At 35.8% G+C, this 27327-nt stretch overlaps 3 protein-coding genes across 6 annotated transcripts in view; 1 reads left to right on the forward strand and 2 right to left on the reverse strand.

Moving 5' to 3' along the window:
* Positions 1-3773: 3773 nt before the first annotated feature.
* On the reverse strand, positions 3774-6691 carry LOC130723727 (protein FAR1-RELATED SEQUENCE 5-like). Its single transcript, XM_057574854.1, has 3 exons — positions 6629-6691; positions 4199-6460; positions 3774-3986 (listed from the first exon to the last, which is right to left on the reverse strand). Exons 1-3 carry the CDS (start codon positions 6689-6691, stop codon positions 3774-3776), a joined length of 2538 nt encoding a protein of 845 aa, XP_057430837.1.
* Positions 6692-11232: 4541 nt separating this feature from the next.
* LOC130730159 (heat stress transcription factor B-3) lies at positions 11233-15131 on the forward strand. The gene is made up of 2 exons (XM_057582087.1): positions 11233-11729; positions 14380-15131. Exons 1-2 carry the CDS (start codon positions 11478-11480, stop codon positions 14851-14853), a joined length of 726 nt encoding a protein of 241 aa, XP_057438070.1. The 5' UTR covers positions 11233-11477; the 3' UTR covers positions 14854-15131.
* Positions 15132-17373: 2242 nt separating this feature from the next.
* The window catches only part of LOC130730160 (ABC transporter A family member 1), a 38323-nt gene continuing 28369 nt past the window's right edge, over positions 17374-27327 (reverse strand). For all 4 annotated transcript variants that reach the window (XM_057582088.1, XM_057582090.1, XM_057582089.1 and 1 more), the window contains 12 exons: positions 22764-22910; positions 22304-22561; positions 22056-22191; positions 21571-21650; positions 21357-21464; positions 20665-20815; positions 20206-20342; positions 20032-20106; positions 19632-19932; positions 18574-18707; positions 17740-17798; positions 17374-17660 (listed from right to left, as the gene is read on the reverse strand). In XM_057582088.1, coding sequence (XP_057438071.1) covers positions 17579-17660; positions 17740-17798; positions 18574-18707; positions 19632-19932; positions 20032-20106; positions 20206-20342; positions 20665-20815; positions 21357-21464; positions 21571-21650; positions 22056-22191; positions 22304-22561; positions 22764-22910 — 1668 coding nt within the window. In that variant the 3' untranslated portion in view covers positions 17374-17578. The remainder of the gene's footprint in view (positions 17661-17739; positions 17799-18573; positions 18708-19631; positions 19933-20031; positions 20107-20205; positions 20343-20664; positions 20816-21356; positions 21465-21570; positions 21651-22055; positions 22192-22303; positions 22562-22763; positions 22911-27327) is intronic.

Raw genomic sequence — 27327 nt, forward strand, 5'->3', positions numbered from 1 at the left:
AAAATGATGCAAAGCCTTGGGGTTTATGGGCCTTTCTTCAAATGTTTTAGCCATAATTAGTATAGATCTGTAGATCCGGCCCAAATTTTACGGCTAAACGAATCCAGTACCTCGAAAAGGCATTAATTGAGTTTCCTTTGATGGCAAGTCCTAAGCTGCGTAAAGGTACAGTATCATAATGCACGTGGTTTGACTTTTATATTCATTTGTACAGACATTGACAATGCGAGTGAATGACGTTGATAAAGTTTCAAACTCTACCTTCACACAAGTAACAACATTGAAGTGGCTGACACACGAGTTGCAACGCAAGCTAGAGATAAGTGAGATACACTCCTCTGTAAAATTTGCAGAAGGCCAGTTCGCGGACAACCTTACAAATGATCCAGGAAAGTTTGAAAAGACTACCCCATCCACAATAACTGGGTCAAATAAGAAATTAAAAACCAAATTGCCACTGTCTGCCTACTCCGACATTGTCTTCACACTAACTGAGTCTGACAACGACGACGAGGAGTATTTAATAAGTCAATGTGGTGGTGATGACATGGACGTAAATGACACTTTCGACTTGGAGATGGTTGAAAAACCACAAGTCCAGGTTGGGCAAAAGGCCAAAGGGAAGAAGGTTGTAGAAAGTTCCTGTTCTGGGGTGCCACCTGTGAAGGTACGCAATCTTATACAGGTTTATTATATAGTTTTGACATACCCCTCTGACTCTGGAAGACGCCATGCATTTAACCTATATATCTTTTTGTTTGGTAAAAAGGTACTCAAACTAGGTGAGGAAGTTTTTATCCCGAAGTCTCCACTGACTGGGAAAAATTTGTTCCCTTCAACTCCAAATCCAACTCTTGTCAGCATGTCAGCTACAATACAAGACACTCACTTTACCCCACCTAGCGGGAGTGGAAGCAAGTTGGTGCCCACACCAAAGGCCCCCACCCAAAAACGAAAGACTACCATAACTGCTGCTCCGTTTGTGAAATCTGGGAAACCCTACGGCTACACGCTTCCAAGGGTATGAGGAAGTAACGAAGAATCAATTTCATTCCTTGGTTCTGCGTATGTTATTCAGTTTAATGAAAAATATGTACACGTTATTACATTGGTGCAGATGTTTAAGTGCAAGTTCAGACCAATTCCAGAAATGGAGCTAACCCAGAAAGAAGTCCAAATATGTGGGTATCTATTCAGTACCGATCATGACGCAACAGAAGTTGTATTAAGGTGCGGCCAGACCTTGCTCCTTCGAATGGATTTAGAGTGTCTCTGCCCTGGAAAACGCGTGTCCGACGAGGTATTTACTAACCCGTTGAAATTACCATTTAAATTGTATACGCTTTAAACTGATTCTTTTGACTTTGTTCTTTTGTGCTTAAATAGTTAATGAAAGTGTTGACTATGAAAGTGACTTGGGGTCAGTACAGGTCCACTACTCCAACAGTATGGTGTCTCCCACCATCATTCTCAGTATGTGCTTAAATTGTGCTATATATCCATCATTGAACTATTGCAACCATACACGTTCAAAAACACTTGATTTATTAACTTCATTGCAACTTGATTTCAGGAAGCTGTTAGGGACGGGGTCCCCCTAGAGGATATGATCTCGTGATTTGTCACCAGGGATAAGTGGATGCCTGCTTATCCACTCTTGAAATATGTATGTGTATCTATTGATGATATCAGGTCATGCGTTGTTCCTTAAATCATATATGTGTAATTGTAACCATGACATGCTCATCATCTTCTGCTCAGATATATGCTCCTGTCCGAGAAGAAACTCATTGGTATCTTATGGTGGTGTGCATCAAAGAGGAAACCGTGTGTCATCTAGACTCCTACCTGCCTGTGGACAAAATTAACTCTAGGAAGACTCACATCCGCGATATGGTATAAATGACAACTAAATGTGAACCTATTTTTTGGATTTACTGAATTTAAAGTCTAGTTATTAACTAAGTTTACCAATTATACATGTGCAGGCGCAAGTTCTGGCAAAAATGCTACAATGTGACTGTTATCCCACCGGTTACATGCAGAAAGCATATGCTATGCCAACATGGGACATAAGTGATGCAAAGGGTATACCTAACTGTGGAAGAAGGTTCGTCAACACTATGCTGTATACTTAAGTTGAAGACCATTCCTAATATGAAACCAAATCCCCTTTCAATACTAACATTCTATTGTGGTTCTAATGGGTACAGCGACGACTCATCCATTTGGGTTATAGATTGGATTGACATGGAACATGCATTTCAACAGAACCTGATTGGAGTGGTGTGTATTGGGGCCTATGTATTGCGTACATTAAATTTAATTATGACATCCCCATTGATTTACTTGAGTAGCACAGACATACCAACCTTACATTTGTTTAACATGTTTTCAGTTGAAGGAAAAGGTAGTGAGGATGAGGGCAGCTTTGAGTCTTGTAAGTGGTGGGCACAATGAGTTCTATGAATCTGTACTTAAAAAGGCACTGGTGTACTGGAAGTCCATCGTCGAAGGGGACGGGGAGAAGAAAATCTGAAGGGTAGCTTGAAAGGTAAAACACCAGCAAAGCAGTTATGGAAAAGTTATGTCTGCGGCCACCCCTTTTGTTGTATTATGGATGGTGGTCGTGTCTTAAGCTTATTTACATTTCAGTTCTAGTGCTATGTTATGTATAATTACTTCACCCCACCATCATATGTACATCTATGAGGTGGTTTTAGGATTGTAGTTCTAGTGCTATGTTATGTATAATTACTTCACCCCACCATCATATGTACATCTATGAGGTGGTTTTAGGATTGTAATTCTAGTGCTATGTTATGTATAATTACTTCACCCCACCATCATATGTACATCTATGAGGTGGTTTTAGGATTGTAATTCTAGTGCTATGTTATGTATAATTACTTCACCCCACCATCATATGTACATCTATGAGGTGGTTTTAGGATTGTAATTCTAGTGCTATGTTATGTATAATTACTTCACCCCACCATCATATGTACATTTATCAACTAATGTCTATTGGGCCTTTGTATGGTTATTGTTTTAGGGGTATTTGAAACTTGTATGGTTATTGTTGGGCTGAAAAATGTGTTTACAACTTTATAAATTTCGTTATTACAAACTTGGCATTGCCAGTATATGGGCCTACACTTTTTTGGTGGGTTTTTCCCTTTTAAGTTTTATTAATTGAACACAAAATTACCAAACCTCAGTTCCGGCCCAAGCCCAAAATGTATGGATCATGTAAGAGCAGGTTTATCAATCTTGAACTCCAAAATGACGACAAAATCAAAAAAAATGCATCCCACGTGCACACTTACTAAAATCAATTATTCCCTGCAACTAATCTCTCGATCGACCATTAAAGCTGAATTATCCAGTAAAAAAATTTACTTTGTGTACGTGGACAAGAGTCCCGTTAATAACCCCACAAACATTTTCTCCATGTTGCATTATTGTATCGCAGGCAGGTAGGAAACAAAAGCTAAGAACACAATATCAAGGTTGTCTCTTCTCTTGCACTCCCTAATTTACTTTGTGTACGTGGACAAGAGTCCCGTTAATAACCCCACAAACATTTTCTCCATGTTGCATTATTGTATCGCAGGCAGGTAGGAAACAGAAGCTAAGAACACAATATCATTCGTAATTTTCGCATACAATCAACCTTATATTGAGATACAGGACAATAGATCATCAAAACCCATAAAATAATACAAATACATGGTTCACATTTAGTCTCCCTGCTGTGTAAATACAATAGATCATGATAACCCACAAAATAATACAGATACAGAGTTCACATTTACTCTCCCTTCTATGGAGATACAATAGATCATGATAACCCAAGATAATACAACTACATGGTTCACATTTACTCTCCCTTCTATGGAGATACAATATATCCTGATAACCCAGGAAATAATACAACTACATGGTTCACATTTACTCTCCCTTCTATGGAGATACAATAGATCCTGATAACCCAGGAAATAATACAACTACAGGGTTCACATAATGAAATGGTGCAAATATACTTTCCAACTAAAGATCATGGTGGTATAAAACAAAATTTACAGCCACGAACCCTGCATGAATGTCCAAACATTGCTGATTCCGTTAATTCATTTTTACGGGGAATATAAGGGAAATGGTGGTAAAAGAATTGACAGAAACTAATAATCCATACCTCATTATTCAAAAATTCTTGGCTGTAATAGGGTGGGTCTTGTTCAGTTTCACGTTGTGTTTCCCCACCGTATACATGTTGCGCCATTTCATGGATCTGCCCTTTTAGACGACATGAAGCTTTATTGTGACCCGGTGTCTTGCAAACACTACACATAGTCTTTCTGCGGCGATTACCTTTGGTGCCTGAAGTACTTGCCCCACCACCTGGGCGTTGCGCACGATCAGGGTTCCTCAACAAGACAGTATCATTGTTTTCAGTTTCATTGTTTTCATGAATATTCTCATCAACCTGGTTCCCATTTTGCTTACTTTTCAGTCTTGCAGTGTGGCTTGTGACTAGCTCTCTTGTGGTAGTAAAATCCTCTAGTGAATCACCGGCTAATTTGCACATCTCTCTGCAACCATTTAATAAAACTGCATGGCGAGCCATGTTGACCGGACCCCAGTTAGCACTAACATCAGCAGCATAGCATTCAATAGAGTCTCTAGCACGTTTTGTCCACCTGTGAAGCACAAGGCTTGTTGGAATTTCACGCATACCCAAAATAACCATTACAGCAACAATATGCTCACATGGAAGGCCAATTGACTCCATTCGTTGGCAAGAACATTTGAGCACAGGTGTTGGTGGATAAAAGGATACATGCCACTCCTTACTCGGTGTGCGGAACTTTGAAACTGTGAATATCTGGAAACAAGCTGTCATTTTACGCCCACTAACGTAAACAAGGAATGCTTTAAGAATTACACCACGAAATTTTTCAAAAATCGCAGGTGTGTACAAAGAAGCAGCTGACTTCTCAAGTTGCTTGAAGGGTGTCTCAAGGGGTGGCTTCCCGACCACCGATGCCAAGTCTGCTTCCACCTCCCTAAAACGCATAAAATTCAAACATCTTTCAAAGTGTTTTAAGAACTCTGTCAGGTTATATCTTGAATGTATAAACTTCTTGATTTCTGAATGCAAACTCTCACATCGTGAAGTGGTTCGGAACCCAGCAAAAAAACAACCCCGAATATGAGCTACTGCCCACATCTTTCTATTTTCATACATATGTGTCACCCATTCTTTGTCTTCCACACCAAATTTAGTTACCAAACCATCCCACTTCTGTTTGAATTCACCGACTTCATACTCAACCAACATGCATTTTTGGAACTCAGCAGTGAACCCTGGAACTTTAATGTTTCTGGTAGCATTCTGCAGTAGGTGCCAAGCACATAATCTATGATGAGCACTAGGAAATACAGTGGTTATAGCATTTTTCATGGACAAGTGACCATCAGTAATAACTGATGTAGGACATTTTCCTTTCATAGCCTCAACCAATCTCTCAAGCAGCCATATATATGTCTCTTCAGTCTCGTTTGCAATTATTGCGCTTGCAAACACCGTTGTTTGGTTGTGGTTGTTCACACCAGAAAACATCACAAATGGGTACTGATATTTGTTCTTACGGTAGGTGGCATCAAACGCTACAACATCACCAAAGACTTCGTAGTTCTTTTGGCTTATGCCATCTGACCAAAACAAAAGTTGCAATTTCCCATCCTCGTTAGCATGATGTCTCCAAAACATTTGAGGATCTAATTTGCGCTTCTCCTTAAGGTACTCAATAGCAGTTTGGACATCACACTTCAACTTCCTCCTCTGTTTCCCTATCTGATTGTGTAAGTTCATTTTCGTAAAGGGCACCCTATCAAAGCCCCCAGATTGACTAGCAATGAGGTTGTAAACTCCAGTTACCCCTATGCCTGCATTCCGCATGCCATTAAGCTGCATAACATCACCCTCACTTAACCTTCTATGTAGTGCCAACCTTCCAACATGTCTTTCATTTAACAAATCGTGATTGTGTTCATCCTCAAATTTTGTAACATACCAACGACTAGTTGCAATGTCAATGTGCACACGGAAGTTTGCATGACAACCACATCTTCGCTCAGCCTGCTTCTTTCTCTTTCGGCTGTCTTGTGCTACAACTTTACGGAATCCTTGCCTAAAACAAACAAACGATTGTTGCACAACCTCCCCTTTTTTGTTCCTTAAGATTTTATTTTTCCTCGCTGCAAAACCTTTCACCAAGGCATATAGGTTATAAAATTCAAACGCAACATCACGGGTACAGAATTGAAACTTTGCAGCTACTTCACAACTTAAGCTCTTCATATCATAATTCAACAAATCATCCATTCCATTAATAACAACTACTTCATCATGGATTGCCTCATCACCGCCGTTTTCAGACATATCATCCAAACCCTATTGTCAAAAATAATTTAAGGTGCATCATAAAAAACATCACAATACTAGTAAAATAAAGTTTTCCACATTGACTATATTTGTGTCCTTCAAAACTACACAAACACTGAATATATGTCCTACACAACTTTTTTTCAATTATCTTATATGGAACCAACTTGAACATACCTGATCTGTCATATGACCTTCAGCTCGATTTGGGACTTCATGATCTTCAGCGCAACTATCCATAACTACAATCTGGATAACATCACCTCAGTCATATATCCTGGCAAACAAATTTCAACCTCAAATTCTAAATCATTACTTCAATCGAACAAAACAACCACAACAGTAAGCACAAACCCCAAATCATGGAATTACCCAGAAACGCACAATATTGTTCCAAATCGAATACAACCTATCTATCATCTGGATTTTCAAATTAATGCGCTCGGAATCATAGTTAATCACCAAGATTAACCAACCTACGAAGATATAATGTAAGGCCAAGTGCGTGCGTTACCTCATATGCTTCACGAAAATCATATATCAGACAATGGAGTTTATCAACTGCACACAGAGACAAACCCGCGCACAACTTCTAAGCTAGAACCACCCCAAAATGACAGAACACGAACATGACCAACGATTTTCGCTCCTCCAACACCACTCTTTCTCAATTTTCAATCTAATTTGTATCAGCACATGACCCATCAATTGAAAATCCCCTTTTAAAACCTAAAACAACTTCAGGTACCAATTGACAAATACTAATATGTTCCAGGCCCCAATTGTAATACTTCAGACACCTACAATTGCAAATATGAAAAACACTAAAAAAACCGGAAAAACCCACTCCAACGGGTCATTTTCATGGACCACGCGTACACCACCTAAGTTGGTGGTGTACGTTAAACGCCCCCAATTTGTGTTCATTATTCTAGAACTATAATATAATTACAACTTATATTCAAACTCTAACACCTATCTTAATCACTTACATTAGTCCAAATGACTTAAAGAAAAAAAAAATCTTATTCCCACAACGCATGCATTTGAACCAATTTTCAGGGTTGACACACTAAAAAACGACTTTAATTAGTTCACATTGGCTATGAATTATTGGTATTATTCTCCTGTGAATTTTACTTATTGTCGGTATATTGAGTGAGCTAAGCGGTATAGCCAGACCGACACGAACTGTAAGAGCATCTCCAATGTAAGGTTTTTAGTTCTTATTTTTGAGTTAAGAACTAAGAACTGAGTTCTTAACCATTGGAGGAGATGACGTGGAGTTCTTAGTTCTTAAGAATAAGAACTAGGTTCTTATATAAGATGTTTTACTTTTTGAGTTCTTAGCATGAAAAGTTAATTTTTTCTCTCTCATTCATCAATTCATTTAATTTAGATATTGAATTAGCATTTCAATTTAAATCAAAATTATATGAAAGTAAAAAATATTACTACTATAATGATATTGTGAGACCAAATGAATAGTGCTAAGAACTAAGAACTAAGAACTAAGAACTCATGGTTGGAGCAAAATGTGCATAGAGTTGCTTAAACACATGTGGCAGTACGGGCCCACATGAATAGTGCTAAGAACTAGCATGGGAGATAGAGGTGAAAATAGGCCAGACCGTTCGTAGGGGCCTATGGCCTAGCCTACCACAGGCCCAGGCCAGGCCAGGCCAAATTGGTAAATAGGCAAGACTTTGGCTTTTTGAAAAGTCTATTTAGTTAAAAAGGTCAGACTCAGACCATTCAACAAGCCTTGTAAACCTTACAGGCTAGCCTATTTAAGTAAATATGATTAGTATTTTTTTGGTAAATTATAAATATGATAAGTATAAATATATTTTACCCTTGATGATGTCTATATATTAGAAATTTATAATAATATCTTGATATTATATACTTATTGAGATTTTTATATATTTAAGCAAATTGACTTATATAATGATTCAAAGTTATAAGTCTTTTTAAAAATAAATATATGACGTATTTAAATATTTTACTATGACGTGTGATTTTAAATTGTTTCTCAAACTCTAAGAAACCAACATAATCTCGTTTAGTTTCATCACTATCTATTAGCTAATAATATTATAAGTCTGATTGTTGAAAAGATTATTTTAGTATAATTTAACCTGTTAGCTTATAAGTTTGATAGCTTCTTTACAGATAAATTTGTTAACAAACGTAAAACTCTTGTTGTGAAACGGGTCTTTAAACAGGCTATCAGGCCAAGTTAGACTTTCGGAAGGCCCAGGCCAGGCTCGAAAAAAAGCCTTTGATAGGCCATAAGCCAGGCTCAGGCCTTAAGATTTTTAAACAGGGTAGGCCTATTAAAGCAAAACCTACCTAGGCTCAGCGTATTCCCACCCCTAATTGGAGATGCTCTAAGTGTAAACTAGCGTCAGTTTAGCCCACATCAAAATTAAAAAAATAAAGGTTAGAGTGGCTTTTTCCGACACTAACATTAAATGTTTTACTCCGTTCAACTAATATGACTCACTCTTCTCTTTCTTCTCCTCCTCTATTACTTGCTGCCACCACGATCGTCTGCGACCCATTTAGGCTCTCATTCCTCCAATACTTGTGACTAGTTCCTCCATTTCCCACTCATCCAAATTGTTTAGGGCTTCTATAAATACCTATTATTGTATATTAAAAATTAATTAAAATTAATTCTTTTGAATAAGATTTCCAAATGTCATCCCCCAATTCCCAAACAAATTATTTTTTAATATCATTTAGATCAAAATCGATTATAAATTATAATCCTTATTTATAAAGGAAATTATATTAGTTTGTAAAAAAGAAGAAAAAAACACTATTATATTTAGTATCTGTCGCGCGTCTTTAATAATCCTTTATTATCACACTAACAAAAATCTTAGTAGCTTATTTCATTTAGGAGTGAATTAATTAAGGGTATCTATCCTTCGATGCGAAGAAATCACTTAATTGAATTTTATAAAAATGGGTTGTCTAAATGACTCATGTGAAAGTTTGGGTTAAATAACTCATTATCCAATCACATTGGAGATAAGTGAGTTGGAAATAAATTAATAAATAAAATATAAAAATTTCAACTCACCTATCTTTAATATAATTGGATGATGAGTTATTTAACCAAAACTTTCACATGAGTCATTTAGACAACTCCTGCAAAACAAATAATATTTCGTGAACAATATTCGAAACCCTTATCAACATGCTTAAAGGTTGACCCAATACTTGTGCTGGATTTTATTGGTTTAGTCCCTTGTTTCTATACACATATTACTACCCTCATATATAATACTACTAGTTATTTACATAAGTTTACACACATGTCGATTATTTTTTCAAAGTGATAAATTATAACATCAAGTGGAGACCGATTAAATTAAAGGAGAGAGACGGAAGACATTGTTTTATATATGATGATTTTAGGGTAAACAACTATAACTTGATCCACCTAGCTAGAGGAAATCCTTTCTTCCAAATCTTGATCCTTGATGTTTTTCTATATCAAAAAAAAAAAAGTCATCTAATTCTAATACACATGGCATGCATGGGGGCATGGAGCTACATGATTGCAATCAATCACACGTACATTTTTGTCATCATTCATTATCAATAATATTAATTTGTTTCTGCACGCGGTTAGCTTTATCCAAGAGTGAACAGTCATGTTTGAATGGAAGAAAATTTGTACCAAGAAATAGGAGTTATGATATATACACACCTCTTCACTTTTTTTCCACCTTCATTTCTATCTATTTCTTTTTTTTTATCAATCAAATCATCTATCACATCTTTACTTTCTCTCTCCTTTCTTCCTATCTCTCTCTTCCTCTACCTCTCCACACCTCATTTTTGAGGTGTGAAGATATAATTATTCAAGAAATAGCACACAAAAGTCAACTAAAGTCGCTTCCTTTCATAGAAAACACCCAACTATTAGATCACACAAGAGAAAGAAATCAAACTCAGCACACTTAGATCAAAAGCCTTTGATGGAGGTAGTTGTACGAAAGATATGGAAACAAAAGTTACACACAAATGTTGAAAGTTTTCAGCACACCTAAAGGGCTTAAACTAACATTATTTTCGTAGAAAAATTGTTGCCTTTGAGACAACCCCCCCAAACACTCCCACGTGCATTGTTCAACCTTTCCAATTCACGTTCAAAATCTAAATAAGGGGCAGAAGTGTCATTTTAACAATTATCAATAAATTTATATTATTTATAGCGAAAACTTATTTGCTGAGAAATTTTTTAACATGTGAACTAGTTAGGTTTTTTTTTATAGACAAATATTAGTTGTTAGTAATGTAAGTAAATTAGTCTCCTCTCAGGGTTCGAACTATAGACATTTCACCTTTCATCTCTCCCAACCTCTATGTTTCATAGGTCTTACCACTTAAGCTAATCTTCATGGACAAAATCTATTCGTGCACGATATCTATTTGGTGTGCACTAAAGTATATCAGTAGCGGTAACCTGTGATTAATCTCATTGAGATTCCAAAATCACATTAAATGGATAAATATCTCTCATCAAATCCTCTAACCCTTTCATTCTTTTATTTATATACATATGTTAATCAAGTTGGTCAAGTTGCTTTATGACACATTCATGCATTTCAAAAATGATGTAATTGGATATCACTACGTGTTGTTTGATTGTGGAATATTAATTTAACTATAAGGTAATTAATGTAAATAATAATAGAAAGTAAAAGAATATTGCATGGGTCTGAGTCTATAAAAAGAGGGGCATGCTAAGTGCATACGTTTCAGCTATTTATTCATTGAGAGAAAGAAAGAGAAAGAAGGAAACATCTTCTCCTTGAAGCTCTTGCATTTCTCATGAACTGTGGAGTCGTGTTGGGTTTCTATTGTTGGGGTTGGGAGTTCTTAACTGCCCTTCTTCTCTTCTCCTCTTCTCATCAATCTTAATTACCTTCATCATTTTCTTCTTCGATCTACTCTTCATCGATCTTCTTCTCCTTCTTCAAATTTCTTTCACAAACAAATTAACATGGATCAGGGAGTGGTAAGTGATAATAAGGGGTTGTTGTTGGAATGTGGAATTAGAAAGTGCAATCCACCACCGTTCTTATTGAAGACATACATGCTGGTAGAGGATCCAACCACCGATGAAGTGATATCATGGAACGATGAAGGGTCGGCGTTCGTCGTGTGGCAGCCGGCGGAGTTTGCTCGTGATCTCCTCCCAACTCTCTTCAAGCACAGCAACTTCTCTAGCTTTGTCCGGCAACTCAATACCTATGTACGTACATGTCCAAATTAATACACTTTATATATACAGTATATATATTTAGATATGATTTAGTCCATCTTTTAGAAATTCTTCTAGGATTAATTTTATAATCAAATGATTTGAGTGAAGTTTCTGCGTGCTAGAGTTGATTTTGTTATTACCATTATTTAGTTTCACACTTATTAGAGATAGTATCTATAACCAGTCATATTAAAAAGCTTATAATCATATATTGCATAAGGTTTTTAATTTTAATATTGCTTTACTATATATTTTTTAGTTTTTTTATTGATTGTGCATATGAACATCAATGTTTACACACAATTGAAGTTCTCTATATTTTAGATCAAAATTTGACATGAATTGCCTATATGTTGGAATGAGTGTGATGACGGTGTTAATTCTCAAAACTTCCAAAAATCTAAAAAGTGAAATTGGCGCTACAGTATTTTTTTATTTTCTGCAACAGTTGAAAAGTGTAATCATAGACATAAAATGCAAGAGTTTTTGTGTTTTAATTTTCAAAACTTCACATAGCATTTTGTGACTGTCATATGTTCTGGCGTTACATATTTCTTTTGGAGACAATTTTTTGTGCTCTTTGGTTACACAGTGAGAAAATGTAATTTATTATGGAGAAAATGCAACAGTTATCACTTAATTATTCTCTATTATTATGTAGAGAACACTTATTTAATGTTGTTATCAAATGTTTGGCCTAAAATGAACAATTTATGGCAATATGCATAAACTAATTCTTGAGACACTTTTTAAAAACATTTTATGCTTATTATATATACCCTTGTTGCTAGAAGTAAAAAAATGGTGTAGTGTGAACAAAATTGAAGGGACAACTTAATTTGGCCAGTATTTAAGTTTGTTAAGAAAAAGGAAAGAGATAAAGAAATCTTTCGTTTTCTTGACTAGGTTGATGGAACAAGTCAACTACATTTGTTTGACCTTATTAGTTTAGTATTCTTCTTACGAAATGAATGAAGTTGACTTGAAGTTTTCAATTAAGGGACAGAATCTAGTTTTTTACACCTCTTTTCTCTCACACATCCTCTCATTTTCAATTTATTTATTATTTTCCTACTCCATCTCTCATACTCTATATATCATTTTTTATAGACACTCAAATAAAAAAAATTGAGTGAAAAAAGATAAATAATAAATATAAATATTTTATATGCTAGATATATAGAGAAAAAAAGTAGTGTAAGGGAGAAAATTACAATAAGGTGTTTAAAAATCAGACATAATTATTTAGTTTTTTATTTTATTTATCTCTCTTCACCTCACACAGGTGGGTGTGAGAAAAAATTTCTAGAGAATATTTGTAGTTTGATAATACCTGACCTGTTACTGAGCGAAATTTCAGAGAAAATGCCAAATCAAGATTATAAATAAAATAAAACATTATAGAATTAATAATACTGCTATACATGTTTAATTTTTCCTTCTGTTGATGGTATGCATATTGAGGGTCTGGTCAGAAGTCAGAGCTGGACCAGCTAATGAAATTCATATCTAATAATCAAACTATCTGGTCAATGTTAGGGGGCGAGCATCACTTCATATTTTCCTAAAATCAAATTTAATATGATTTAATTTCTATGCACTGATTGTGTAAAAAATAATTTACACCGTCAACCAATCAGATTTCAAAGATGTGAGAAAATCTCTTTTTTTATTTAATTTCATTAATTGACGTCGCACATCTTTGAAATTAGATTGGTTGACGGTGTAAAAAACTTTACGTCGTCGGTGCATCATTATTTTTCTCATTTAATATATAACAAGGAAATAATCATATCAAATTTTTTCTTTATAAATGGAAAATATAAAGAATTAAAGGGACGTGCATCGTTAATGTAAACAGATTTTACACAGTCATTCAATTAAATTCCGCCAAATCATAAAATATATTTTTCGATTTCTGGTTTTTGCGCTTTCATGAGATGTTTTTATGTGAAATTTTAATATTTTATTTTATAGTATATTATTTAAATACCAATTCTTCATGTTCTAATTAAATTTAGATAAATAACCCACATTTTCTTTACTTGGCCCATTACTTGTGGTTCAAACTGCGGACTCTAGTTTTGCTCTCTAATTAGTGATTGACACGTATAATTAAGATGATTGTGTAAATATTTTTGCACATTAATTAACTTCATTAATTTAAAGTGATGATGACGAAAGTCATTGCTTAACTAAGAATTTTCATGATTCATGAATCTAGTTCATTCTTACACCATACCTTTAACTAAATCAGTCAGCTTGCAAATGTAAGGTTTGCCGACAAATAAGTCCAACTTCTTAATTAGGCCTAGTTCTAATTATCCATTGGTTGGAATTTCTTCACATGACTTTTTTTAATCCTTGAAATTTTAAGGTGAAAGAGACGGTGTCCTAGTCCAGAATAAGGAAAATTGCATATAAATTTAAATTCTAAGGGGACGAGTAATTAAGAGCTTAAACCTACAACTTTTCAAATATTATCATTTTTCATGCTCCACTCTCCCAACCATTGGAATTATATTGCTTTATTTGAATTTTTGGTCCGCCACATTCTTTTGCTTTATATATGTTTGGCCCCTAAAACTAACCAAGCATTGGATGTATTATTTTGCATGCATGTATGATGTATATATAGGGCTTTCGTAAAGTTGCAACAAGCCGATGGGAGTTCTGCAACGACAAGTTCCGAAAAGGTGAAAGAGAACTCCTAACTGAGATTCAGAGAAGAAAAGCATGGAACAGTACCAAGCAGCAGCAACAACAACAACCCAATACCACACCAAACCAAGGCACACTCCAAGATTCTGATGAAGACCAAAGGTCGTCATCAACCTCATCATCTTCGGGTTTAACGAGTCTTGTGAATGAAAACAACCGGCTCAAGAAGGAGAACGGTGTGTTGAATTGTGAGCTAACAAATATGAAAAGGAAGTGTAGGGATCTGCTTGATTTGGTTGCTAAATATTCTTCACATGCAAAGGAGGAAGAAGATGAAAGGCCAATGCTGTTTGGAGTGAGACTAGATGTTCATGGAGAGAGGGAGATGAAAAGGAATAGAGCTGAGATAAGTGAAACTGCTAGCATCTTGCTGTCTCAGTCATGCAAATAGATATGCTACATAGAAGCTTGAAAATACAAGCATGCATAGCTAGGAAAAAGGAATAATCAAATATTTGAAAATTAATCATATGTACTTGATTAATATTAGATAGACCAGCGTGTGTTAATGACTGAGTTACGTACATTGGAGAATATATATTTGTTGGTGGGATGTCAAGATGTTAAGTTACTGTGTGATGACTCCTCAAGCATAGAAGTGTAATTATGTGTTGTGATTTAGAATGGTTATACATAATTAAAATAGCCTAAAAGTGGCCATTTTAATGATTTCTTTGTTTTGTAATTTGACAAAAGTGATCTGGGAGTATATAGCAGTTCAAACGTCCTTCGGTTTTACTAGGAATAATTATACATTCACACCTCGAAAATGAGGTGTGGAGAAGGGGAGGAAGAGAGAGATATGAAGAAATGAGAGATAAAATAAAGATGTAATAGATGATTTAATTGATAGAGAAAAGAGAAATAGATAGAAATGAAGGTGGAAAAGAAGTTATGAGGTGTGTATAAATCATAACTCATTTTACTAGTCTTGATGATTGGATTATATTGATTTTCAATTTAATATACTTTTTTTTCATCGAAAAGAAAACAACGAAACTACAACGCTGAGACATCTCGAGCCAATAAAGGCAGCACACGATCCGGAGGGGAGTCAAGAAAGGTAACACCACACTGCAAACTGACACTCATGCCTGCAAGGTAATCCATAGGACCATTAGCCTCCCGACCCATATGGTGAATACGCACATCTCAATTTCACAAGAGAAGAAGATGCAAATCCATAAAAACAAGAGCATACATTTGAAATATGAACGCATCCTTCTAAAGGGCTTTAACTAACTCCAAACAGTCATAACCACATTGCCCCTCCTCTACCTCTTATCCCTAGAGCAGCGAAAGCCCCATCCTTAGAGTAGGGTCGTGTAAAGCTTTAAAATAATTAGGCAATTGCCTAAGGCCCTAAAATTATTTAAGGCCCCAATTTTTTTTTACCTATATAGTATATTTTATTGAGACTTTTAAAAAATAATTGAACAGTGAAAACTCATGTATCTTAACTGCAACATGGGCAATGAAATGTGGGAACTCAAAAGTGAAATTGTAGGAAGTGCAACTTTAACCGTTATTTGTAGTATTGTTTTAAATTATCAAATTTACATTTTTTAAAAAACTACTAAATAAAATACCCGTTATTTTTACATTTTAAAAATTAAAAAATTATTTGTGTTTACTCGTAATCGTTAGTTTTTTTCTACTTATATATTTGTAGTTTCACTCATTGTTTTTTCTCTAACAAAAATTCCATTGTTTCTACCTTGACGTGAAATATCAAATAAGATACTTGATATTAAAGTGTTATAAAATATCCCAGTGTTTCATCCTTACGCAGCTCTAATAAATGATTTGTTGAAGCAAAATGTTAGAAATATTTTATTATAAAACTCTAATAAATGATTTCATAGCTTTGAAAACCTAGAAGATTAATATAAAAATTAATAATTTATATGATACATTAAACCTCTTTAAAATTCTTGCTAAAATAAAATAACTTTAATATTTCCGCCTTAGGCCCCAAATTATCTATACACGGTCCTGCCTTAGAGCTTGTAGCTCCATAGAAAAGGGATCCCACCACTAGCACCAGCAAAGAACCCACCTAACCACGAACCGGAGGAGTCACAGAACACCCCTCCAATCCCCATATAGCTCTACGCACGGTTAAACGCCTCATCTACCATCAGCGAAATAGTAAAAAAAAAATTGGTACGTGGGAAAATAGAAATAGTAAATTTTGAATGGTTACAAAAAATAAATAAAAATAAAAATGTATATCTAAATTTTTGTTCAAATGGCTACAAAGAAAATTATTTAAACTAGCGTTGGATAAAATCGATGCTAATTTTGGAAGGCTACAATTCTAACGCTAATTTTGGAAGGTTACGATTCTAACCTAGGGATGCATTAGCTGACGCTAATTAGTATTTTTGTTGTTGTTTGAAGCTATTTTTTTTTAAACTTGAATGGGTTAGGATTAGCTCATTAGCATAAGAAACAGACAATCCAACTCTAATTCTTAACTTGCATCGAGTTTTCTTTATTAGTGCAGTCAGCGCTAATGACTACTTTGCAGTGTGATTTTAAAAATTAAAATTGCAAAATGAGTAAAATAAAATGAGGAAACAACAAAATACGAGGAATAAACATCAATAATTTGATATAATTATAACTAAGGTGCCCCTGTTTTTATTCATGGAATACTTTTTTCAAAATGGTTTAATTGCATTTCCCCTAATTTTCATGATTCAAGTAATTTGGTCCTTTGTAATTTCTTTTTTGGCAATCTTAGTCCTGTGTCTTAAATTGTAGTATAAATGTAGTCCAGCCATTAACTCACAATTTATATCCTAACGTCTTAAATTGTATAAATTTAGTCCATCCCATCCAACTATCATTTTCAAGACGTGTATATGTATTCAGGCTATTAGGTGCGAGTCTAGCAATGGCATAGTTGCTAAAGCTGTATGATTGGATAAATAAGTGCCTCAGTGTCACAATCCTGACTGGGAATCTATTTACAATTCAATGGCATTATAATCATTGACTATACAAAATACATGGCCTTAGAATCTCACCCAAGACCTTTCGTTGAATTCTACTAGTAGCGCTCCTCCATGCATCATTTTATGAAAGAAAAATGATGAAATGAGGACACCTCATGAATTAGCTGCAAAATGATTAAATATCGTCTCAAGAGTTGATTGGCTGATGCTGTACTCTGCAATCTCTAATCTATTTCTGCAAATGATTTTGGAAGAATTTAGTCACTTCGTTCAACAAGACCGTGAAAAATAAACGAAAGGTACTTCGAGTTTACCTGTTTCCTTCAAGAAGTCCAAAAACATCTGCCAGGGAAAAATCTTCATCATATGGTAACTGCAGTAAACAAACATGAATTACTATCAGACCTGTAAAATAAATCCGGATACACCACTCACTGCATGCACAAAAATATGCAAGTTCTGTCCACGGAGGAATGTAAACCAACTGAAGATATGCTTGATATCACTCAAGATATAGGTCAATAATCCCATAAGATTAAGGCATCAGGTGATGAATCAGAGCCTCTATGATCAAGTGGTCGAGAGTTCGATCCTAGTTACCTCCATTATTCTAATAGCAAACTTGAATTAAAATATAAATTAGGTGGGCTTGTATGATCTCTATACAAAAACAAATTGAGTTGGTGACTAAGCTTGCACCATGGCTGCCTGCTCGTGAGGGGCGTGCTAGAAATATGCAATGTAAAACTGATCATGTGTATTCACCTAGCTGAAGTTTCTAGGACATGATACATTATACAGTTAACAAGTTTGAAGCCTTGCATAGCTTAAGCTAATCAGTGGTTTACCCTTGTTACATGCCAGTCAGGGAGCCCAAGTTCCTATTGTGAGGATTATGAACTAATAATATTAGTTATGCCAAAGATTATTAAGATGTTGATTGCCAAAGAAATGGGAAGAAAATAAAATAAAGCGGAATTTTCAAATCTACAATTCTATATTTGTATGTTTCCTAAGAAACCTAACAAATCAGCTATAACTTCAAATTCAATGGTTAAATTACACACATGTAGACTCAGACACGAGGATTTCTCAATCATAATGTAGAATTTTCCCATAAAAAACGTAATGTGGTAACTCAAAAATACCTGGTATCTAATACTCAAACCATTGCACCCTTGGCATCTAGCTCCACGAAATGAAGCCAGAATAAATGAATCAATTTCTGAGAATTTTTGTTTGGATAACCACCACTCAGAAAATACTGGCAATGGAATACCACCTAGATTACCAACACAAAAAAAAAAGGGGGCATCAGTACTAAATGGAAATTTATGCTTTTTCTAAAATAAAAATATAAGAGAGCATTATGTTATAGTCATGCACCAACTCTCCAAAAACCTTAACCCATCAGGTGAAGCCTTAATGATTGGTTTTATATCTACCGTTTATGAAAAATGTAGCTAGTACATCTTTCTCCCTGTTTTTGGGGGGAGAGGTGGTTGAATACTGAGTTCAGAAATGATTTAAGCTGGAACACTTTAGAAAGAACCTCATACAGTATGAACAATAAACAAGATGTTTACAAGCAGTCCCAAAAGCTGATGGAAGTTTGAAAAGAATCATGTAATTACATTAATTTGTCAACCTAATATCCAAGGAAACAGTGGGCTTTTTACGCCTCAAAATAGGTTTGTATTTGGATTTTGGAAAGCTGGATTATAAATATTTCTTCAGCTATATCTAAATAATATAAAGAATGGATAGTTTGCTGACACATTATAACAGAAAAAAACCCAAGACTTGTATCCATGAAAGCTGGATTATAAATATTTCTTGAGCTATATCTAAATTGTATACAGCATAGTTTACTGACACATTAAAACAGAAAAATGAATGTATACCAGATAATATTTTAATAATTAGGGAAAAGTTTTCCTTACAATATAAAGAAAAGTTCATCCTGAGTAATTTAAAAATTGAGTGATCATAAAAGAATTGGTTGAAACTGATAGACAAACATGTAAAGAAGGGGTGCCACCACAAAGAAAAAATTACAAAAGTCAGTTATTTATCAACAAGAAGCTGACACAGAAAAATAAAATTTACAGGTGCACAAGTAACTAAGAGGGTCAGGTTATTAACTGTTCTTTTATTAAAAAAGAAGAAGAAGAATCAAAGCCTTAAAAGTAAGGTTCTCGCGTACCATCTCGAAATAATTGTTCTGATAACTGTTCCTGAGAAGCTCCATCATAGACTGGTGCACAAGTAATTAGAGTCTTCACTCTCTCTTCATTGCCAAGCCAGCGTCCAATTAAACCTATCATTTCTCTTGTCAAGCTAATCTCCGCAACAGAGGTATTTCCTGTGGTGGAGTCAGTTCCCCCAATGCATATTTCAAGGTCATTAAGTAAGCTTCTAGGTTGAGAAGGGATATCCAAAAGCATTTCCTGAATGGCTTGGCAGAGTGATTGTAAGTCAGCAGAGCTCACTTCAGTAGGTTTTACCTGGAAACAGAGAATGTTCGTTTTTATAACCATAAACCTTGTGTTCGATTTTAAGCAAGCACAAAGAAAACCTGCTTCTCTTGTTATAACCATAAATACCTCTAGTTCTAGATAATTTCCAAATCTTGATTTTAGATGTTGTGGACTTCCAATGCATCTCAGTCGTCCACCGACCTTCATAAAAACAGATTTAATAAGAAAATGAGTGGTATATGATTGTGGGTGCTTACAATGGCTTCAAGAATGTGAAGAGAAAAGAAAAGAAGCTTGTACCATAATCCCAATTCTGGTACATAAGGCTTGGGCTTCATTCATGCTGTGGGTAGTAAGAATCACTGCAGTCTTTCCTCTTCTCGTTGAGATCGTAGATATTACATCCCACATGAACCTTTTGGCAATGGGATCCATACCTAGAAGTAAAAGAAATTAGTCCCGACAGCAAATACTTTTGCAATTCATCAAGGATAAGCAAGCAATCTCTTTTACATAGCTAATCCTTGGGTGGTTCCAGAAACCCTTTGGCTTCAAAAGCAAGGCCCATGATTGGGTACATGCCCCATCAATTCAATGCTCACGGAATTTTGATCATATTATAAAAAATAACAAGTACTTAGAAGTTTAGGCTTTTAAACAAAAGGGCCAAATAGTTTTTTTTTTTGCAACTCTAAAATTCAAAATGGATAAAGGAATTTTCATGATTTTTAAAGAAATATGATAATTGAGAATAACTACCTGTGGATGGCTCATCAAGAATGACAATAGGAGGATCTCCAATCATTGCAATAGCAACCGACAGTTTCCTTTTATTCCCTCCACTAAGTGAAAATGATGGTTTATTAGCATGCTTCAATAAGTCAAACTGCACCATCTTTTCATTAACAACCTGTCCCAGGCGATAAAGGACAATTTATTATATCTAACAAATAAAACTAATAATATCATTAAATTCAGACGGAAAATCTTATTTTTTTTAATGGTCAAAATGGCAGCATCCCATATGTGGATTTTCCCTTGCATCAGGAAACAGATAGCCCATCTTTACTAAGCTATAAAATTCAATCTTTAAATTATTGATGGGAATCAAACAAATGACACAGTTAAAGCATCAATCTCTTTGTTTGAATCTGTTTCAGGTCTATGATCAATTTGAACGGAAGTGTGTAGACTTCAGAGCAAATAGTATAGAATAGGAATTCACTGATAGCTATCTTTCTTTAGACCATAATTGGGCAACGATTGAATGCTTTTATATCAGAGAGAAAAATACACCACTATTTGGAGAGCTGAGCAAGGGTAAGTAGGATGAAAGAATACGTGTTTTTATAAGAGGAAAATTAATTCAAATCAATGCACAAATGAACATTATTGCCATAAAACTATCCTAACCACAAGCACTAAAGTAGTTAGAAGCTCCTTAGACATACATTTTCTAATGTGTAGTCTGGAACACCTTTTATTCTAGCATAAAGCTCAAGATGCTCTTGGACAGTTAAGAACTCCAATAGGGCATCGAATTGTGGACAATATCCAATCTGGAAAAAAGTTAAAATAAACAATAAAGTGTAAGATGGATTTAGTTAAATCTTTTTTCATGAGGTTGCATGTTTTTGTTTATCTGTAAGAAGAAAAAATGCATACATATTGACGAGCAGCCTTGGGATGGGAGCATATATCTTTGCCAAAAATAAAAGCAGTCCCATCAGAAGGAGTTTCCTCCCCTGTGTGGAAAAGGAAAACACAACTTTTAGTAATAAACCTATAAGAAGCAGTGAGAATAGCCAAGTTTACAGCTATCCAATCTTAGTAACAAAAACGTTTCAACAGGTATGATTGTCTGAGATCTATCAAAGTTTTGCCTAACGTCCTAATTCATCACCTCAGGTTTGTCTAAATTAGAAGATTGTGCTTATGAAGCAAATAATGGTAAAAAAAAGTATATTCATAAAAAGAAAAGAAGGGAAGGAAAAGTAACATTTTCAGTAGTCAAATTAGTAAGGTTATTCTTTAAAAATTCAGCTTTTCAGAATTCAGATGGTTCATAAAAATTGAAGTTTGAAACCAAAAGATAGGTATCAAATGAGTATGAAAGGAAGTATTAAATCATGTTCAGAAATCTGATATACCACATAGCATAGAAAGAGTTGTAGTCTTTCCAGCTCCATTTGTCCCTAAAAAGCCAAAACATTCTCCTTCCTGAACTGAGAAGGTTAATGAATCTACTGCAACCTTTTTCCCATGATACTTCTCTTCGGAGTATACCTTAAAGTCAGAAACATCAATATAATTGAGCATGAAGTTCCATTGGTTTCAAATACAAACAATTTTCTTCTTAAATGAAAAAAAAATTGAAATAAATAATCCCAGCATATACCTTCCGAAGATTGCGCAAGTAGATAATGGAATTGTCAAGGGAACCTGAAAGTACCCTATTTCTTTCTGTTTTCACATCTACATCTTCCTCGAAGTCCATCACAACAGTTTCTGAGGAAGGTTCTAAAAGGGGTTCCAGATAAGTAGCATTTTGCTGAAATATATTAATCTTCCCCCACCAATTCTTGATCATGAATGAAGTCAATTTGGGAGAAGGAAAAATTTCAAGTGCGAGTGTCAACAAAAAGTAACCAAAGCTCTGTCACACAAGGGAAATTTGATTAGATAGAGAATATTTTTTTCTCAGAATTTGTGTGTATAAATATGCTTTGCTATATACTATCACTAATATATAACAACTTATAATAGTATCTTCATGTATTTCAGTTTTAAACTTAAAAACAAAGAATATCAATAACTAGAAACAAAATAGAAGCAAAATTAGATGAAAAGACTTGGACCTCAACAGCAAGATAACAAATGGAGGCACCAGTTACATTCCAATCAAACACTCCATCACTTGTTTTATCTTTCATTCCTTGCCGCAGAAGAGCTAATGAAGCAAGACCATCAGCAAAACAAAACCCAGGTGATATTCTGAAAAAATTCTGAAAGGAAACATCAGATATTAAAAACTTAGGTGAAATTTGTGATAATCACAATGCAGTGCAAACCACATACAAATGTGAATGAACAAAATAAAAATAAAATTTCAAGCAGCTAAAACACAAGTTGCATATCACCACCAATACTATTCCTTTACGTCTTTGTACAGATAAACAATCTAAATGACTAATACTTAGCTCAGAGGCAGCACACACATGTTATAACATGAGCACAATGTCCATTTCGGATTCACCCCTCCTCCTAATAGAGTACTGTATTTAGTAGCTTCTGGTGTAAGCTTCAAATATAAGTATAAATACTTGTATTACAACTCTATGTACTTTTGGGAAAACAGAATAACAAATTCAGTTACAGTTAGTTACTCTCTCTCTCTCTCTTCTCTCTGTCTTGGTTTTCTATTATGGTATCCAGAGCGTTACAGTTAGTTACTCTCTCTCTCTTCTCTGTCTTGGTTTTCTATTACCTCCACATCCATTTCAGATTCTTTATTGTGATAACATGAGCACAATGTCTCTCACTTATAATCCAATTTTACATACTAGGACTAAACACATTAAATGTCTTTGATAGAGAAAAAGTCATTAACAAGAGTTTAATTTTGTTGAGATATGTAGATAAAATAAATAGGGAATAAATATATTTAGTATATTTTATCTTTTATTAGGATAGATCTTTTCCTTATTTAGCTATCCCTAAACTCTTGTATATATATATGTACTCAGCTTCATGGAATAATCAATCAGAATATTTCATTCAAGTTGGTACCAGAGCTTTCTGATTCAAGTCTCCCTCTGGTTTACTAGTTTAGTTTAGGGTTTCAGCCATCGTAGGCTAACCCTTATTTTTACCAGTTAGAATTCCGGAAGCAACCACCGGCCGCCACCACTGCTGTTGGCTGCTGCTACCATAGTCCGCTGCTGCCACCACTGTGTCGTGATCAGCCGCCACCGCCAGCCGCTGCCGTCGCCGCCGGTCGCCGCTGACAATTTTTCTGGGTTTGCTTGTTTTTATTCCAGGATTCCTCTTCTGTGGTTCGTTTCTGTGTTTGAGGTCTCTTGTTTCTGTTTTTTGGCCTGTTCCAGTCAGTGAGCCTTTCGTTTGAAGTGTGTTTGGATTTGTTTGGTTGCGGTTGTTTTCCCTGTCTCTGTTTGTTCTTTTTCTTCATGGAGGATTTGCTGAAGGATAAGTCTCCCAAGGGTGAGAAGAAGAGTCTCATCTCATTTGCTTTTTCTGGGACTCCTGTTATCACTTCTGAGAAGTTGAATGAGGCAAATTATCTAGATTGGTCCAATGCTGTTGAGATCTGGTTTTTGGGTCAAGGTTTGTCCGAGCACCTTACTAAAAAGTGTGCTGATATTGATGCTTCTGAGAAGAAGGAATGGGAGAAGGCTGATTATCAACTTGTTTCTTTATTATACCAGGCAATTGAACCTAGACTGATTGTTCACTTTCGTCCCTACAAAACATGTTATGATGTGTGGAAAAAGGCACAGGACATCTATGCTAATGATATTCAGCGGTTGTATGATTCAGTACGTAATTTGGCAAATCTCCAGATGACTGATCTTAATTTGCCGTCTTACCTGAATAAGGCACAATCTACCATTGTGGAGCTGAAGTCAATGCTGGTTAATGACGATTTGAAGAAGGTGCTGGAGAAACTTGACAATATGTTCATGGTGTTTGTTTTGCATGGTCTCCATAAGGATCTGGAATCTGTTCGAAACCAGACCCTTACTAATCCCAATATTCCTACAGCGGAGGAGCTTATTAATCGTTTACTTCGTGTTCCTTCATCTGCCACTTCAGCTAGACTTGAATCTCATACAGCCTCTGATTCCTCTGCTCTCATATCAAATTCTTTTGAGTCAGGGGGTCGAGGTCGTGGTCGTAAAGGTGGTGGACGTGGAAGAGGAGGTAGAGGAAATCTCCATTGTTCTTACTGTAAGAGGGATGGACACACACAGGATCGTTGTTACTCTCTAGTTGGGTTTCCAGACAAAACTGCTAATGTCGCACAGTCTATGGAGTCCAAGGTTGAATCTGATGGTGCAAAGAACCACTCATTCTCAGCTGATGAGTACAAGGAATATCTCCAGCTGAAGGGCGCTCAACGATCATCTTCGTCAGCAACTGTTGCTCAAACCGGTAATTCTACAGTTTGTTACTCTCATTCTACACCTGTTGGATCCTGGGTTTTGGATTCCGGTGCCTCAGATCATCTCACTGGTAATCCTTCCTTTTTCTCTAACTTATCTTCACCCAAAACTACACACCATGTTACCCTTGCAAATGGCTCGAAAGTACAAGCCACCGGTGTTGGGCAGACATCTCCTCTTCCTACACTACCTTTGAGTTCTGTTCTATTAGTTCCGGGATGTGCTTTTAATCTTATTTCTATCAGTAAATTAACCAAATCATTAGGTTGTGCCATAACTTTTACCTCTGATTCCTTCTTTATACAGGACCGGAGTACGGGACGGATGATTGGAGCAGGATCTGAATCACATGGTCTCTATTATCTACAACAACCATCTTCTGCAATTTGTGCGGCTGCTGCTGAGTCTCCGAGTTTACTTCATCATCGTCTGGGACATCCGAGTTTGGACAAATTAAAGAAGATGGTGCCTTACTTGTCGCAGTTAGAGTCTTTGGAATGCGAGTCATGTCAGCTTGGGAAGCATGTTAGGTCGTCTTTTCCTAGTAGTGTCAATAAAAGGGCCCTACATCCATTTGATGTCATTCATTCTGATGTTTGGGGTCCAAGTCGTGTTTCTTCTATCTTAGGATATAGGTATTATGTCAGTTTTATTGATGATTTCTCCAGGTGTACTTGGATATTTTTAATGAAAGATAGATCTGAGTTGTTTAGTATCTTTCAAAATTTTTGTCATGAAATTGAAACTCAATTTGATAAGAAAATTCGTGTTCTGCGAAGTGATAATGCTAAAGAGTATTTTTCTGATTCCTTTAACTCTTTTATGAAGTCTCATGGCATTATACATCAGTCTAGTTGTCCACATACACCCCAACAAAATGGGGTAGCTGAGAGAAAACATAGACATATTGTGGATACGGCTCGTACTTTATTGATCAATGCTAATGCACCTTTAAAGTTTTGGGGTGAAGCTGTTTTGACTGCAGGATATTTGATAAATCGGATGCCATCATCTGTTTTGGGTAATCAGATTCCTCATTCCATGTTGTATCCTAGGGAATCTTCATTTTGTGTTCTGCCTCGTGTCTTTGGTTGTACTTGCTTTGTTCATGATCTTTCACCAGGTCGTGATAAGATGTCTGCTCGGGCTGTCAAATGTGTCTTTTTAGGTTACTCTCGTGTTCAAAAAGGGTATAAGTGTTACTCTCCATCCACACATAAGTTCTACACTTCTGCAGATGTCACGTTCTTTGAAGATACACCTTACTTTGTTACAACTGGTCAACAATCTGATCTAGATATCTTTCCTGTGGTTTTACCTGTTCCTCAAGTGTCTATGTCACCATCTTCGGTCGTTACTCCTCAAGCAGACACTTCCACTCCATCAGCGCCAGCTCCTGATATGTCTCGTTATCGCATTACTTATGAGCGTCGCCCACGACGTACTGTAACGGATGAGCCCCACGACTCAGTTTCTGCAGGAAATGAGACATGTGATTTGGTTCCTCATCCAGCCTCCTCTCCTGCTTCGGATCCTGTTGACTTGCCCATTGCCCTTCGGAAAGGTAGTCGTTCTACTCGTAATCCCCATCCTATTTATAATTTTCTCTCATATCATCGCTTGTCCCCTGCATACTACGCTTTTGTTTCTACCATATCTTCCATTATTGTACCTAAGACTATACAGGAGGCCCTATCTCACAAAGGTTGGCGTCAAGCGATGATTGACGAGATGACAGCTTTAGAGTCTAATAATACATGGGAGCTTGTTCCTCTTCCTGCAGGGAAATCTATTGTTGGGTGTCGTTGGGTCTTTAATGTTAAAGTAGGCCCTGATGGACATATTGATCGATTGAAGGCTCGTCTTGTTGCCAAAGGGTACACTCAGGTTTATGGCTTGGATTATAGTGATACTTTTTCACCAGTTGCAAAGATGGCATCTGTCCGTTTATTTTTGGCCATGGCTGCTATGCGACATTGGCCCTTGTTTCAGCTGGATATTAAAAATGCTTTCTTACATGGTGATTTGGAAGAAGAGATCTATATGGAGCAACCACCGGGGTTTATTGCTCAGGGGGAGTCAGGACTAGTTTGTAAATTGCAAAAGTCTCTGTATGGTTTGAAACAATCACCCCGAGCTTGGTTTGGCCGTTTCAGCAATGTTATTCAGCAGTTTGGGTTAGTTCGTTGTGAAGCGGATCACTCAGTCTTCTTTAGGTGTTCATCCTCAAAGACGTTCA

The sequence above is a fragment of the Lotus japonicus genome, chromosome 1, assembly GCF_012489685.1.
Source record: "Lotus japonicus ecotype B-129 chromosome 1, LjGifu_v1.2".
In the NCBI taxonomy this organism is placed as follows: Eukaryota; Viridiplantae; Streptophyta; class Magnoliopsida; order Fabales; family Fabaceae; genus Lotus; species Lotus japonicus.

Coding starts and splice junctions, on each gene's coding strand:
- LOC130730159 (XM_057582087.1), top strand. CDS start 11,478: ATGGATCAGGGAGTGGTAAGTGATAATAAGGGGTTGTTGTTGGAATGT. Junction 11,730..14,379: donor TCCGGCAACTCAATACCTAT/GTACGTACATGT, acceptor ATGTATATATAG/GGCTTTCGTAAAGTTGCAAC.
- LOC130723727 (XM_057574854.1), bottom strand. CDS start 6,691: ATGGATAGTTGCGCTGAAGATCATGAAGTCCCAAATCGAGCTGAAGGT. Junction 6,461..6,628: donor AAGGTCATATGACAGATCAG/GTATGTTCAAGT, acceptor TTTTGACAATAG/GGTTTGGATGATATGTCTGA. Junction 3,987..4,198: donor AAGAATTTTTGAATAATGAG/GTATGGATTATT, acceptor CTGGGTTATCAG/GATCTATTGTATCTCCATAG.